The sequence below is a fragment of the Nicotiana sylvestris genome, chromosome 8, assembly GCF_000393655.2.
Source record: "Nicotiana sylvestris chromosome 8, ASM39365v2, whole genome shotgun sequence".
Classification (NCBI taxonomy): domain Eukaryota; kingdom Viridiplantae; phylum Streptophyta; class Magnoliopsida; order Solanales; family Solanaceae; genus Nicotiana; species Nicotiana sylvestris.
In genome coordinates, this window is record NC_091064.1 from 221,874,783 (window position 1) to 221,892,540 (window position 17,758).

Consider the following 17,758-nt stretch of genomic DNA (forward strand, 5'->3'; position numbering starts at 1 on the left):
AAGCTGGAATATAGTAGAAGACAAAAAATATAAGAGCACAGTAGAAAAACATATGAGAGCATAGTATGGAAAACATAGTAGAAGAACATACAAGCATGGAGTATATAAAACTCAGTAAAAGATCATACAAGAACGGAATGTAAAAACTCAGTAGAAGAACAAACCACCATGATACGCCGGAGTAAAGCCGGAGATGGCCGTGGAACCTTGAATCGACAGAGGTCTGGGTGCAAACCTTCGAGGTCAGGCCTCGAATCTTCAGGTATCAGGCTCGTGGGAGCCATAGGAGGCCGGTGTAGGGTTTTCATAGCCTTGTAAGCCGTGGATTCCGATGGTTTTCAGGGTGGAAGTGGTGGGAGGTGGCTAAGGTTTGAGAAGGTTCGAGAGAGTTTAAAAGAATTGTGTGTGTGTGTGTGTGTGGGGGGGGGGTGTTCAGATACGACTTGGTAGGTGGAAAATGATTTAGGTTTAGGAGGGTTGGTAAATTATAAAAAGAAAGGGAGAACATGAGCCGTTGATCTGTTAGATCAACGACTGAGATTTAAAGGGGGGCCAGGTGGGTTATTTTAATTGGGTCAGGGGCGGGTAATTTTAGGAATTGGGCTGGGGTTCAATTGGGTTTAATTGGGGTAGAATTAGGCTAAAACTGAAATAAGTAGGGCTAGTATTTAAATAGACACTTTTCCCTTATTTATTTTATAAAAAATAAAAAAATAATTTCTGAAATCAAATTAAAGGTACTAAATTAATTAATAATATATAAATATTAAACTAAAAATACTGGAATCAATTTTGTAATTATAAACGCAATTAAATTTAAAATAGGCTAATATTGCAATTATATGCAATTTAGCTTTAAAATACTAAATAAATTTGTAAAAAATGTGTGAAAATTACATTAGCTGTAATTTAGTATAAATATTAGGATCCAATAAGTGAATCACCCAAAATTATAATTTTGGAGATAATTATTGGGTTTTTCTTGATAAAATACGGCAATAAATAGATTTAAAAATCTATAAAAATTAAGAGAAAAATAGTAAACTTTGGGACATACTTATATATGCATATACCTGCTATTTTTGAATGTATTTTGCATATAAAAATATACAGGAAAAAATTGGGTATCAACAGCTGCCCCTCTTTACCCGGGAAGGATGAAAGAGTTATCGGGTAAAGATATGATGACCAATTTTGACCGAACGGAATGGTTTGAAGAATTTTACCGAGCTTTGGCTCTTGAGCTGCCTACATATCCCTGGTCTTACAGGAATCAGGTCATATGTAGTCCAGGATCCGTCGGAGGAATATGCCGATGGAGATTTTCCAAGACGGACGCGATATTTGGGTTAAGATGGATGGTTAAAGTCTAATAGGGCTCCGCGAACTGGAGTGGAATTGCTCCTGCTGAGACGGCCGTTGCTTGCCGGTTTACCTGCAAATGAACCATATGTTGTGCGGAAATTTAAACATGATGCAAGTTCCCGTCGGACCATGAAATGTTGTCTTTGGACGGTTAGGATGACGTCCTCAGACCATGACGTCCTGGGACATGAAGCGTATAATAAGGATTCGCAGGCCATGAAATGGTGCTCTTGGGCTATGAGAATGATGCCTCCGAACTATGATGCCTTTGAATAATGATATGCAAAAGATAAGAGGGGTCCTGAGGCCATGGCATGGCGTTCTCGGGTTATGAAAATGTTGCCTCCGAACAATAATGCCTTCGAATGATTTGGCGCCATCTTTCAGCTTATGAGATGCAGTAAGTGGCGATCTTTCAGCCAATGCAAGATGTAAATGAAGTGGCGATCTTTCAGCCATGCCAGATGTAAATGAAGTGGCGATCTTTCAGCCATGCAAGATGTAAATGAAGTGCCGATCTTTCAGCCGATGCAAGATATAAATGAAGTGGCGATCTTTCAGCCATGCAAGATGTAAATGAAGTGGCAATCTTTCAGTCATACAATATGTAAATAAAGTGGCGATCTCTCAGCCGATGAAAGATGTAAATGAAGTGGCGATCTTTCAGCCATGCAAGATGTAAATGAAGTGGCAATCTTTCAGCCATGCAAGATGGAAATGAAGTGGCGATCTTTCAACCATGCAAGATGGAGGTAGAGCTTAACCTCAGAAGGCAGAATGGTAGCCTTATGCAACGCAGAGAATGCAGATGGAGACAGAGCTTAGTCTTGGAAGGCAGAATGGTAGCCTTATACAATGCAGAGAATGCAGATGGAGGTAGGGCTTAACCTCGAAAGGCAGAATGATAGCCTTATGTAATGCAGAGAATGAAGATGGAGTTAGAGCTTAACCTCGGAAGGCAAAATGGTAGCCTTATGCAGGAAGTAAAAATGGCAAATGGCAATAGAGTTTTCTTAGCTGATAGCGGATTGCGGTATCGTGATTGTTGGGGCTATTGTGCCTGCTGGGGACATTGTTGTGTGGATAGCAGTTGTGAGAAAGTGCAACAGTTTGGAGAGTTGTATTCCTGAACTTTGTGAGTGAGCGTATAGTATATTTGATGATTTTGCAACCCAAGTACCTGCATCCAAAGAAAAATCGTGAGTTTGTAAAGGGGAGAAAGGTTAGTTCATATCCCCGCTGGGTTTGCTTGACCTGCTTGGCTTTGATATGGTGATACTGCCTGTATTATTAGGGTATCTTTGCTAAACAGAGCGATTTCAGAAATACACATGCATGATTTTAGAAAAATATAAATGCATAATTAAGGATAGTTTTCTTTAGATGAACCAACGACTGCGATGTGGTCCAAGACATTGCATCCTTTCTTGTTACGGAATTTTAAGGATCCTCCTCAAAATTCTGCCCCAGTTTACTGGGTTGTTGCTTTTGACGGCTGCTCACGGCGAATGGCTGAAATCACTTCAGAATTTTGAGGTCCTCAAAATTCTGCCCTAGTTTCCAATAGCATGGGAAATGAAAATTTTATTGAATTGTGACCGAACCCATAGTGCTTCCTACGTATCCCCTCTTAAACAGGAATCAGGTCAGGCGTATTTCAAGTTACATCATAAAAGAAAGCATAAAGGTTACACATAATATCGCTTGACTGCGTCTGAATTGATCGGCTTTGGCCAAACTTCTCCGTCCATTTCTGCGAGTATGAGGGCTCCTCCTGTTAGAACCCGGTGGACCATGTACGAACCCTGCCAGTTGGAAGAGAATTTCCCTTTGGCTTCATCTTGATGCAAAAAAATTTTCTTTAATACCAGTTGCCCCGGTGTGAATTTCGGCTTGACTCTTTTGTTGAAGGCTCTGGATATTCTGTTCTGATAGAGTTGACTGTGGCAGACTGCATTCATTCTCTTTCCGTCTATAAGAGCTAATTGCTCGTAATGACTCTTCACCCATTCTACGTTGTCGAGGTCTGCTTCCTGTATGATCTTTAAGGAAGGAATTTCTACCTCAGCGGGAATGACTACCTCTGTACCATAGACCAGCATATATGGGGTTGCTCCCGTCGATGTGCGGACTGTGGTGCGGTATCCCAATAAAGCAAACAATAGCTTCTCGTGCCACTGCTTATGCTTCTCTATCATTTTCCTTAGTATCTTCTTGATATTCTTGTTTGTAGCTTCTACGGATCCGTTCATATGAGGTCTGTATGCTGTAGAATTCTTGTGTTTGATCTTGAAGGTTTCACACATGGATTTTATCAAATCACTGTTGAGGTTGGAGCCATTACCAGTAATGATTGACTCTGGAATCCCTAATCGACACATGATACGGTCGCAGATGAAATTTGCCACGACTTTCTTAGTCACTGCCCTGTAAGATGCTGCTTCAACCCATTTGGTGAAATAATCAATTGCTACTAGGATAAACCTATGTCCGTTTGATGCGGTGAGTTCGATTGGTCTGATAACATCCATTCCCCAGGCGGCGAACGGCCATGGCGAGCTTGTTGCATTAAGTTCATTTAGAGGCACCTTTACCATGTTTGCATGTATCTGGCAGCGATGGCACTTTCGGACATACTGGATGCAGTCTCTTTCCATAGTTATCCAAAAGTAACCAGCTCAGAGTATTTTCTTTGCTAAAACAAAGCCACTCATATGTGGACCACAGGTCCCTGCGTGAATTTCCTCTAATAGCCTGGATGCTTCCTTTGCGTCGACACACCTTAGCAATCCTAAATCAGGAGTCCTCATATATAAGATTCCTCCGATGTGAAAGAAATTGTTGGACAACCTCCGAAGTGTGCATTTCTGAGTAGGATTTGCAAGTTCTGGGTATTCTCCTTTCATCAAATATTCCTTGATATCATGAAACCAAGGCTTTCCATCGCTTCTTCTTCGACATGAGCACAGTAAGCGAGCTGATCATGGATCTTTACCGGAATGGGATCAATGAAATTCTTGTCTGGATGTTCTATCATGGATGATAGGGTAGCCAGTGCATCGACGAATTCATTTCGGACCCTAGGAACATGCTGGAATTCTGTCTTTGTGAACCTCTTTCTCAACTCCTGCACATGATGTAGATAAGGGAGTATCTTGGAGTTCTTGGTCGCCCATTCTTCTCGGACCTGATGTACAAGCAAGTATGAATCCCCAATTACTAGCAACTCTTGGATGTTCATGTCAATGTCCATCTTGATCCCTAAGATGCAGGCTTCGTACTCGGCCATGTTGTTGGTGCACGAGAACCTGAGCTTGGAAGATACCGGATAATGCTAACCGGTTTCTGATACTAGGACTGCTCCTATGCCAACTCTTTTGAAATTTGCTGCTCCATCGAAAAACATTCTCCAACCGTCATAGGATTTTGCAATGTCTTCTCCTATGAATGATATCTCTTCATCAGGAAAATATGTTTTCAGGGGTTCTATTCTCCGTCCACGGGATTTTCAGCAAGGTGATATGCTAGTGCCTGTCCTTTGATTGCTTTCTGAGTAATGTAGACAATGTCAAATTTACTCAACAGGATTTACCACTTGGCCAGCTTGCCAGTGGGCATGGGCTTCTGAAAGATGTACTTCAAGGGATCCATTCTTGATATGAGATATGTAGTATATGCACAAAAGTAGTGCCTCAACTTCTGAGCTACCCAAGTCAAAGCACAACAGGTGCACTCTAACAGAGAATACCGAGCCTCGTATGGGGTGAACTTCTTACCGAGGTAATAGATGGCCTGCTCTTTCCTCCCTGTTTCATCATGCTGCCCCAGAACACAACCGAACGCTCCATCCAATAATGCAAGGTAGAGTAATAGAGGTCTACCCGGCTCAGGCGGAACTAAGACTGGTGGTGTTGATAGGTACTCCTTGATTCTGTCAAAAGCTTTTTGGAAATCATCAGTCCATGTGATAGAGGCGTCCTTCTTTAACATCTTAAAGATCGGCTCACAGATGACCGTAGATTGTTCTATGAACCGACTGATGTAGTTAAGTCTTCCCAGGAAGCTCATTACGTCCTTATTGTTCTTTTGCGATGGAAGTTCTTGAATAACTTTGACCTTAGATAGATCCAGTTCTATCCCTCGGCGACTCACAATGAACCCAAGTAGTTTTCTGGTAGGAACCCTAAATGCACATTTCGCGGGGTTCAGTTTCAGGTTGTATCTTCTCAGTTTGTTGAAGAACTTCCTCAAATCTTCCATTGGTCAGTGGCTTTCTTGGACTTTATGATGACATCATCTACATATACCTCAATCTCCTTGTGTATCATATCATAGAAGATAGTAGTCATGGCCCTCATGTAGGTGGCCCCTACATTCTTTAACCCGAATGACATCATCTTGTAGCAATACATCCCCCATGGCGTAATGAAAGTCATTTTCTCAGCATCTTCTTCGTCCATCCAGATCTGATGACATCCAGCGAAGCAATCTACAAAGATTGCAACTCATGCTTGGCGCAATTGTCTATTAGTATGTGTATGTTTGGCAAGGGGAAGTCGTCTTTTGGACTGGCCCGATTGAGATCCCGGTAGTCGACATAGACTCTGACCTTCCCATCCTTCTTCGGCACCAGCACAATATTGGCTAACCATGTCATATATTATACTACCCTGAGGACCTTAGCTTTGACCTACTTAGTGACTTTTTCCTTAATTTTCAGACTCATGTCGGGTTTAAACTTTCTGAGCTTCTATTTTACTGGTGGACATGTCAGATCAGTTGTCAGTTTATGGGCCACAATAGATGTTCTCAAACCAGTCATGTCATTATATGATCAGGCGAATATGTCCTCATAGTCCTTCAGAAATTCTATGTATTCTTCCTTTTCTGACGGTGACAAATGAACGTTGATTCGAGTTTCTTTGATATTTTCTGCATCTCCCAGGTTAACAATCTCGGTCTCGTCTAGGTTGGACTTAAGGTTGTTCTCAAAATTTTCAACCTCTTTAACAATCTCTTCCGGTATATCATCTTCCTCTGAATCTATGTCCGTTTGTTGCTTCTCGTTACATGTCACAACCATTGGTTCATCAAGATAGGTAATAGTAATGTTGCATAAGTAAAGTAATGAGAGAAAATAAGAGTAAGATTTGTAAGGAAATCGAAATGCTTTGATAAATTTCATAACTGTTTTGAACATTGGATGATCTTATTGCGAAAATTCAAAAATACGAAAGGAAAATCAACTAGTAAAAATAAAAGATAGTGCATGATGCTTTGTTCAACCTTGCTACCCCGAGGCTTTCCGAGCTCTAGTGGTTTTGATGGTCCAATTGTTGAGGCATGCTCCTCGGCTTACGTCCTGTATGGAAGGGCCTTCCTCCCCCTCCTCCTCGAAAATGACACAACAATCCATGTCATCTTCTTCTAGGAACAAATTCCTCACTGCTGCCAGTGCTTCCTCTTCTTCCGACCCATAGATAACATTGGCCGGTTGGAAAGTCTGCTCCAAATGTGGTATTGGCTTCTCCAGTAGGTAATATGGGCCACGCCAAGGTGGAGACCAGTTGTTGAATTCCTTCCAAGTATACTCGTATCACAGACCGAAAGTGGTGCCATGTTTCTTTAGTTTGATCGGCTTGGCGATTCCTTGTAGGTTCTTGCCAAGTCCCTTGCCAGGCTCATATCCACTCTAGTTCAATATGCTTTCAATTTTGTTGTCCTACCATTTGTCTTTGTCAACGGCGTTGACTCGCTCGATGTGGTGATAGGTTTCCTCGCCTATATTTATCCTTCCTCAAATCGCTGGGATGGTTTGGAGACTGTATATGGGATTGCTACCGTCGCCATAAATGATCACCTCTTGGTGGTTCCACTCAAATTTCACTGCCTGATGCAGTGTTGATGCTACGACCCCAGCGGCATGAATCCGCGGTCGTCCCAACTGCAAGTTGTAAGATGGTGGCACGTCTATAACCTGAAAATCAACGTCGAACCAAGTGGGTCCCATTTGCAAACACAGGCTGATTTCCCCAATAGTAGATCTTTGGGAACCGTCAAAAGCTTTGACGTTGATGGCCCCGTCCTTAATCTCATGCAGACCCTTTCCCGATGTTACCAACAGACAAATATTGAGGCTGGACCCTCCATCAATCAGGACCCTAGTGATAAAATGATCTTTGTATTGCACGGTGATGTGCAACGCTTTGTTGTGAGTCAACCCTTCTGGTAGCAGCTCATCTTCATGAAAAGTGTTTTTTTGACTTTCCAATACCTGCCCTACCATGTTTGCCATTTCTCCTCCGGTGATGTTGCTTGGTACATATGCCTCACTCAGCACCTTCAACAAGGCATTGTTATGTACGTCAGAACTTTACAGCAAAGCTAGGATAGAAATCTGTGTCGGTGTTTTGTTCAGTTGATCAATGACTGAGTATTCCTTGGCATATATCTTTCTCCAAAGATCATCGAACCCAGTTTTAGTGATGGTCGGCTGACCAGAGGCCTGCTTACTCGACTCAACTAAATGCTTTGGAGTATAAACACTGCAGGTTCTTGTCATACCCTGTGCTGCAACTGTTTCCCTGAATTTAGCTTTCCCTTTCCTTCTCGCCTCGGCTGTGTAATTCCAGGGTATGGCATTTGTATGGAACGATGTTACGACCGACATTATTACTGGTATGGGCACCTTTACTCCGAACGGAGCATGTATTTTGGAGGGTAAAACCGCAACTTCAAACGGTGCGGGTGCGTTTGCTGGAGACCCAAATTCGACCTCAATTGGTGTTGGCATCTCTGTGGGGGGTGGTGCTTCAAACTCAAATGGTACAGACATGTTTACCTCGGCATCCCCAGAAGGCTAAGTCTGGACTACAATGGGATTGAGGGTGACTATTGGCTTCTTTGGTTCGTCACCTTCTGTGATTAAACCGATCGATCCTTTGGGATCCCAATCATCCTCCATTTCAATCATGTGAACACTTCCACCTTTATGGTCCAACAGAGGGTTGTTGCGGATGTTCGGAGTAGGCTCCTTTGCTACAATGATCTTGTTATCAATCAAAGTCTGGATCTTATCTTTCAGAAAGTGACATCCATTAATGGTATGCCCTTTCATGCCGGAATGGTATGCACAAGATTTATTTGGATTGACCCATTGAGAAAGGTTTTCAGGGGTCATAGCAGGGATAGGGTGACATAACCAGCAGCTTTGAGCCTTTCATATAGCTAGTCAATCGGTTCAGCAATGGCGGTATACTATTTGGGGGGTCTACGATCAAAATTTGGTCGAGGTCTAGGAAATCTTTGGCGTGTGGGAGGTGATTGATAGTGGGATGGTTGAGCATTGTAGGCTTGGTAGACATGTGCAGGTTGAGAATATCTGGGTGAAGTAGGTTGATATGTGGGAGGTGGGGGTGATTGGTAAGTAGGTGGTGGAGTTTGGTAAAAGGGTGAAAGTGCTTGGTAATTCGGGGCAAGCTGATATGTGAGTAGAGGTATCGGATAGGCTTGGTATTTGATAGGGGATTTGGATGTTTGTGCAACCATTACGGCACCTACGTCCCTTTTATTGGACGTACCACCAGATTGTAAAGCCTTATTGGTAGCTTGCAAAGCTTCAAAGTTTGTAACCATACCACTTTTGATGCCTTCCTCGATCCTTTCCCCTAGCTTGATGATGTCGGAAAATTTCTGGCTCTCAATCAACATCAGCCTTTCATAGTACTGCATGTGTTGAGCCCGGATGAAAAACTTGTTCATTTGTTCTTCTTCTAAAGCAGGTCTGACCTTAGCAACTTCTGATCTCCAGAGAGTGGCATACTCGGGGAATGTTTCCATGGGTTTCTTCTTTAATTTCTGAATGTAGAACACATCTAGTGCATTTTTTGTGTTGAACCTGAACCTATACATAAAGTCGGACGCCATACTCACCCAGTTTGACCATTTCTTAGGGTCTTGGCTAATGTACCAAGACAGTGCATCTCCCTTCAGACTCCTCATGAAAAGCTTCATGCGAATCCTTTCATCCTTCCCTACTCCGACCAGCTTGTCGCAGTATGTTCTCAAGTGGACTATCGGATCCCATGTACCATCAAACATCTCGAACTTAGGAGGTTTGTACCCCTCGAGCAGTTCGACATCCGGTTGTATGCAAAGATATTCGTAGTTCAACCCTTCAATCCCCTTATTTCCTTCGACACCCTGAATTCGACTAGTCAATTTCTTGAGTTCCGCAGCCAGGTTCCTGATGAGTGAGTCTTTATCATCAAACTCGGTGTGCTTGAGACAGGTTGGGTGGAGTGTGGCATGGTTTCCACATAGATAGTGGTGTTATGGTTGAAATGGTCATTTGTGGAATTCAGAGATTTTGGGATGAGCAGTGGAGTATTGCTAGATGTGTGGCATGTATTGCAGTGGTGGTGAGGAGCGAGATGGTTTTGTGATTTTGGGATGTTTTGTGGAGGTGTGGGGTTCTGAGCGTTTGGAAAATTAATATCTGGAGTGGTGAGGGAAAATGACAAGTTTACCAGATTCCGAACCTGATCAAGTTCCTCCTGAAATCTCGCCAATTTCTGCTCGAGTTGGGACACACTTTCTTTGGAGCCCTGAGCACCATGAGTGACCTCTACCTGTTCAGTTGAGTTTTCCTTTCTGGTGTTGTTCAAATCTTCCATCTTTCCTTTGTTCCTGCTTCTGATAGAACTAGGAGGAGGAGTGGGTGGAGGCCCTTTGATCTTGTGGAATATGATGACGATGCTAGAGTGCACGAACTAACCTTTGGGGAGGGGTGTAAATAAACAAAAAATAAAAACAAAAGGTAACAAGTCAATGGGGATTATAAGAATGTGTTGCGATACTTAAACACATAGTGCAAGAATGTAAATCACGTCCTATGTTGGGAGCCTCGTTTTGCCCGAGGTAGGTCTAGTGACAAATTGATTTGGAGAACTTAGAATGCTAAATGCCTCATTTTATCGATAAAAAGTAGACGAATCCCAAAATGACACTAAATAACAAGGAATAAAATATCACTAGTGGCCATTGGCCTTATTACATTTCATAAAGTAAAAGAAAACTCCTATTTATTTGGTCCCAGAAGGACCTTCCCCAGACTCGGTATCTTTGGCTCCATCGAACAGCTTCACCAGCTCGCGAAGTCCCAGCAGCAGGTAGGCTCTGGCCAGGTGTCCACCCTCGTTTCTTTTAGCATTCTGGCAGTCCTCGATCCTCTTGAGAAACTTCCTTTCCAGCTCCACTAAACCTCGTTCCAGGTATCCTAATCGTTTGTTGGCACTAACAGCCATGTCTTTCCACTCTTCAATCAGTTTTTGGTGGGTTTTTTGAATCTCACAATGCTCATTTTCACATTCCCAAATCCTCTTGCACAGTTGGTTGTATTTGACCTGTGCTTCGGCCCTTTCATCGATGATTTTGTTACCTCGAACAAACTCGGGTTGGCCCAGACCATTGTGATTATCCTCCAGCCAGCCTGAATAGTATGGGGTACAACCAGCATGGTATCTGTCTGGTTCGATAGTATCTCTTCCCATGATGATCTTGCAATGCCGCATATACTGAGCTTGGCACTTATAAGGACTGTCATCAGCTTGGAAGTCAGCCCGAAAGTGACTCATCTTGTCGACCCTTGGTATAACTTGCTTCCTACCAGCCTGTCTCATAACTCGGAGAGGGACATAAGGATAGGTTCCTCTCAAACTGATCAATATTAGAAATGGTGCGTCCCTGGATCGGGCGATGAACTCTTCAGTAGGAAACCACTCGAACATCCATTGTATTTGGTCCTCAGTTAGATTTTCAAATAGCTCCACCCACCCCTTGTCATCTTCTGTTGGGCATGTTGTTCATTCGCCTTGGTTGATGGAAGGCTATATGATCGTCCTAGTCTCTACGCTGAATCTCTTGCCGATATTCACCCCTTTGAAGATGCTCCATGATCTAGAGCTGGAGTAGCAAGTTGCAGCCCTCGAAGTGTTGGGCTCCTTGTTGACACTTTTCCAAGGCTCGGTATATCTCTGCGATGATCATGGGCACTATGCTAAATGGTTGTCCACCAATTCCCTCCATCAAAGTTTTGGTGACCATGGCTAGCCTGGTGTGGATCCTTGCTTTCTTCATTGGAAACACTATCATCCCCAATAAGCCGAACATGAAGACAAAGACCCTTCGGTGAATATGCCCCAACGATGTAAAAGCGAACTCATCCGGATAAGTACGGTATGATTTGCTATGACCGTACCTCTCGTATAAATAATCAAAGGGAATGTAGGACTCCTTCAAACATGTCAAGTCTGGATTCTTCTTTAGGCCCATCATTTTGAGAAAACCTATACCCTTGCGATTTTCTGGCATTAACAAACCCGGAGTCTCCCATGGTATACCAGCCAATCCTCCTATTTCCTCTAGTAGGGGTGCCATCTAAATCTCCCCGAAGCGAAACACAGACCTATCACAATCCCAGAACAGAGTAGCAGCTTCTATGATTTTGTTGTTGGGTTGGACCTCCAGGAGGGAAGGTAGATTTCCTAGGTATTTCCGGATAAGAGTCTGATCACTAGAATGAAGATCCTCCCACCAGCTTAGTAACCTTGGGTGGATGTTGGTGGCCATGCCGAATCTGGGGACTTCGTGCCTCATATTTCTGCAAGATAAAAGGGTTAGGCTCTTACTCCCACCAAACTCGACTATTTAACATCAACAATTAGAATGAAGCATTTTAGTTCTCCAAATAAATGCACAGAACGTGATGATGTCCGTTTGGGTTTTAGGAAAACCTAGTAGACTTTGGACAAGGCTATCTTAAAGAGTCATTATGTGGGCAACATAACTGACTTGGCTAGGTTTGACCAGGATGCATGCACAATCAAACAGAGTAAGGTTTCTATGAGGGTTTTAGACTGGTACCCTTGAGTGGAAAACTCAAGAGGGAAAGGCACGGAACCGTCGACAACACCGTTGATCGACTGGTTTTACCGAAAATACTCCTTTGCCGGATTTAAAGGGTGATAATATCGGAAGAGCGCAACCACTCATTATAAGCGTTGCTATGGTATTTGTTTGGCACGAGTGGAATATGATGTTGAAAACATGCTTATGCAATAGTTAAAACAAGTTATCACGTATTTGCACGTTCATAAAGTAATAACTACAATAATTTGAAACGGTAATAAAGGAGTAAAGAAAAGCAGTAAAGAAATAAGGGAAAGAAACAAGAGACAAGTCAGTTTTTGCAGTAGGAGAGGGAATTAAATGCTTAAAGGTGTCGCGCCCCTTTTTTCTCGTGAAAATCGGGTTTGTGACATTTGGGCAGACAACTCGTTCCCTTTCGGGAATTGGGTTTGAAGTGAAGAGTCACCACCTAATGATTTGAGTGCATTAGGACACTAGGGAAGGTTTGATTTGAAAAATCAGAGATTGGGTAAGGGCTTGAAATTATCCCAAGGGGAAGGTGTTAGGCACCCCTTAAGATCCACTAGTATGGTTCCCGGCCAAACTATTGTTGTGACTTAAGTGCCAATAACACATAGGAAAATAAAGTCTTCAAATAAGAAGGGATTTTCACGTAATGGTTACAAATAAACAAAAGTAAGAAAAAGGAACTAAAAGAGTTGATTTTCTTAAAAGAAATGGTTTAAAAAAAAGATTTAAAAGAAACAAAGAAAACAAAGGAAAAGGGGGGTCCTAGGTTTATTATTAATATGGATCACCCCACACAACATCCGGTAATCACTTCTCAGTGAGGGGCTACACGTGATGTTATTGCGTGGTCATCATATCCATATTTACCCTTCCCACCCCGTTAAGGTATTAAAGCGGCAGATCGGTCTCGTTTACTTATTACATGCTATTATCCGCCCTAATCCTATCAGCCCCGGAGGTACTTGGGACTACTATTACAAAAAGGGAGGAGAAGTTAGGTTTATTTGTGGTTTCAAAGGTAAAATACTAAGGCGACAAGCAAAAACATATATATAGCAAGTATGGGGAAGCACAATTTTGGTTGTAGTTGGGTAGTTAGGTGTTGTAACAAGTTTAGTTATAGCTGAGGTAGTTAGATGTTGAAACTAGTTGAGTTATAGTTGAGATAATTAGGTGTTGGAACAAGTGTGGTTATGGCTGTTTCTCCCTTGTCGGGACGTATATACTTGTACTGTGGAGTTCCCTTGCCGGGATAGTGTAGTCTATTGTTGATCCCTTGCTGGAAAGGTTAATTATGATTATTGTGGACTGTATATTTGGAACGGGTTGCGCGTCGCAACATTATTAGATATTATATTGGATCGGGTTGCACGCCGCAACAGCTATATATGTGGATCGGGTTGCACGCCGTAACAGATATTGTGTTGGATCGGGTTGCACGCCGCAACAACTATATATGTGGATCGGGTTGCACGCCGCAATATATATTATATTGGATCGGGTTGCACGCCGCAACAGTTATATATGTGGATCGGGTTGCACGCGGAAACAATGTTAAATGATAAAGGATCGGGTTGCACACCGCAACAATGTTAAATGATAAGGGACCGGGTTGCGCCGCAACAGTATTATTATTATATTAATTGTAGACATTGAGTGTTTCTCCATACTTTATTAAGTTTCTGATAGAATTGATATGTTTCCCCGAAGCATGTTTCCCCCTCCCTTTAAAACTGTTATTACCTGTTTATATTTCTGCTGTATATTATATAACTGCACAGGTTTATCTGGAGTCTGGTCCTAGCCTCGTCACTACCTCGCCGGGGTTAGGCCAGACACTTACCAGCACATGGGGTCGGTTGTGCTGATACTATACTCTGCACTCTGTGCAGATACCGGAGCAGCACTTGATCAGCAACAGTAGCTCGGGAGCCAGCCTTCAGTCTACCAAGACACAGAGGTAGCCTTGCAGGCATCTGCAGGCCCGACGTCTCCTCTATCTTATTATATATTCTGTTATCTCAAGTATTCGAGACAAACATTGTTATGTTTCTTTTAAACGGTTGTATTTAGTACTCTTAGTAGTCTATGGATGTTGTGACACCAGGTTCTGGGTAGAGACATGTATTGACTTTCGAAACATTCTGATTTTATATTTATTTAAGACTTCCGCTTAAATCTCATATTCCGCTGTTTTTTAACTGTTTATTTCATTGTTAATATAATTGGTAAGAAGTTTTAAAATAAAGGAGTTAATGATTTCTAAGTTCATGGCTTGCCTAGCTTCTACGAGTAGACGCCATCACGATTCCCGAGGGTGGAAAATCCGGGGTCGTGACATTACCCTTAATAAATAATTGAAATTATACAGTATTTGTTTTGGTTTTCTGAAATTGACAGGTGCATATCTCTAGCAATGCAACTATATATGCAACTGATCAATAGCAGAAATTGGGTACATAAAGCCAAACTAGACTTGCTCAAACTTGTCTAAAGTAGGAAATTTGGGTACATATAGACAAACCACATAAGTAGACATCATTTACTAACATTTTTCCTGGTAGGGATTAATGTTGATTTTTCAGTTTTATACAAAAGGGTATAAAGAAGATGGATAAGCAAAATGAGGAGGTAAATACCCTTTTAGGCAGATTTGTTTATTTCGACCCTATCCATCGTAATTGCTCTCTTCCTATTATTAGTAACATAAGATTTATAAGTATTAAAATTTATTGATACGTAAATAAATTTGTACTTTCAGTGTATATATAATATAAATTCTCTAGAGAACGCATCATATAGAACCTTGACATCCAGTAAAAGCATCAATGCTAAAAAAAATTATAAATTTCTTTTAAATTTACCACTTGAATTCAAGTCAATTAACTAGTCAAAAGAACCTTAAAACAAGTTTACTAGTTGGAATTCTTGATTACTTTTGAATTGACATTCAAAGACATTTCTGCCTTTGGTGATGAGAATTCAATGACTCACTTTTCTCAAGAAACATATTTATTAAATAATTTCTTTTTCGTTACATTCATTTTTATAATCTATTCCTTTATGTTCTCTTAGAGAAAAGTATACTATTCTAAAATACATTTATCCCAAAAAATAGAAAAAATGAATGTAGTATTCATGTACTCAAGCGTGTTATATTTTGTCAATAAAATGTCTCCCAAAATATTCAAATCTTGTTCAATACCACATTTCGTGATAATCCTTCCTGTATATTAATTAAAATCTATTTTACCCCAGAATTGTACTAAAAAAGTCAGCTAGGTGTACTACCTATTTCGCATTCATGCAGGGTCTTAAAAAGGCATCCCAAGAGGTGACGTATGCAGTCTACCTTAATACAAGCATCGGTGGCTGATTTCACGATTCAGACCCGTGACCTATAGGTCACACGAAGACAACTTTAATGTTGCTTCAGGGTTCCCCTAGTGGTCACACAGAGATAACTTTATTGTTATCGGAGGCAAAGCTACATGTCTTAAAAGATGGTCAATTGATTGCTCTTCATCGAAAACATTAGGTTTAGAGGTATATAGCATATACTGATCATCATTTATGTCGGAATTTTTTTTACTTCTTTCAAGTTTGAACACTTTTAAGAAAATTCCTGGCCTTCTTCGGATCGTTTCCTAGAATTGTACTATTCTTTTATTTCAAATTGATTTTCTTCATCTATTTTGTTCGTGTTAGAACAATGTTGGATTGGGTATCAGACTAGTAGTACATTGATTGATTCAGCCAAGTCATCTAAAATTGACAGGTCCATATATATATGACAATGCAACTGAATAGTAGAAATTGAGGACATAAAGAAAAACTAGACTTACGCAAACTCTTCTAACGTAGGAAATTGTGTACATAAAGACAAAACAGAGAACTAGATTTTTCCTGGTAGGGATAAATATTAGATTTTTCATTTTCACAGAAAAGAGTAAGAAGGTTTCTATCGAGATTCGTTAATCACAGATCTTGAGTTTGAGCCTTAGAATAAAATCGTTTATGATAAAAACAGCTTTTCCAAAGTGTAACTTCTCAATGCAAATCTAAATTATTCAAACTTTAAAGCGAGTAGCGGATCACACCAAATAAGAATAAGACATCAAAAGAAAAAAAAGGTCTTAAACTTTTTTTACACAAACATTGTGCATAAGTTAAACTCATTGTTCAACGGCATTTCCTTTCTCTATGTCTTTACATACTTCCCCCATATTAACATCACATAAGCTAAAATTTGATCGAATAAACTCAAAGTGCAATGCAACACAATCGTAATACACATTTAAAAATTGAGCAAAATATATAGGAATGCTATGAATATTTTCATTATACTGAGATCTCTAACATTCTTCAGGAATATAAAACTAGGAATCTCAATAAGTGGTGTCAAAAATCAAAATAAAAAAAGTAAACAAATAACTAAGCTACGGGGATTCAAAATATAATATATATATACACACGTGAAATAATATAAAATTGACCTAACTATGCATAGTATAGTATAATTTTTTGACGAAGACCGACACCCCTTAGACTAAGATGGCTCCGACACTGTTACTACTAGAAGACAGAACCCTAACACTAGTAGAAGGAATTTGGACAAGCTCTTGAGCTACATCCATGAATTCAAGTACCCCTCCTTCTTTACACTTCAATAACAGCCTTTGTGCATCTTCTTTTTTCATCAATATTTTCACTTTTACCCCATTATTTGCATTATCAACAGCAACTGTATTGTTTTTCTTTTGCTCCTCATGTCTAATTTCATCTTGTGCTGGATGTTGATATTTAGGTTCAAGATCAAATTTGACTTGTTTCTTGATTTTGGGCTTCTTCTTAATATCCAGCTCATCTCTGCATACATAAGTAGTAAGAGGAGTAGTACTAGTTTCAACCTTGGCTTTTCTTCTAGAGTTACTCCTTTCACTAAACCGTATTTCCTTTAGCAAAGAACTAGCAAATCCCAAAATTATTTTCACCATTTTAAATATATATATTGTACAAGGAGAAAGCTAGGAAAATTGAGAATAAAGGAATGTTTTGTAAAATAAAAGGAGTTGTAGAGAGGAGGATGAAGATAGAGGGATAATGAATAAGTGTTTAAATAGATGAGTTAAATTTGGACGGAGTCAATGAAGTAAAATTAGGGGCAGCCACAGTGATTATGACAGTCGAAAATAAATTACTAGTAGTACTTTTGTTTTTCAATAATATATACGTAAGGAAGTATTTGAGCTACTCTTAATTAGGATGGAGTTAGGTGCAGAAGGTGATTCAGCCGAACCCTCGTCATAAAAAATTACGGTTAAATTTTTTTCATGTATATATAATGACCGAATACATATGGAGACACTTAAAGTTGACACGATTTTTTATTTAGACACCTGAACTTAGGGGTGTTCCTAATGAGCACGTACATTACACGAACTTTGTTCCAATT

General features: G+C 40.6%; 1 protein-coding gene across 1 annotated transcript; it reads right to left on the minus strand.

The window, feature by feature from the left end:
• Positions 1-16,847: 16,847 nt before the first annotated feature.
• LOC138876407 (uncharacterized) lies at positions 16,848-17,300 on the minus strand. The gene has a single exon (XM_070155325.1). The coding sequence runs from the start codon at positions 17,298-17,300 to the stop codon at positions 16,848-16,850; it is 453 nt and encodes a 150-aa protein (XP_070011426.1).
• Between the last annotated feature and the right edge of the window lie 458 nt (positions 17,301-17,758).

Excerpts from the sequence above, each read along its gene's own strand:
- LOC138876407 (XM_070155325.1), bottom strand. The coding sequence starts at position 17,300 with ATGGTGAAAATAATTTTGGGATTTGCTAGTTCTTTGCTAAAGGAAATA.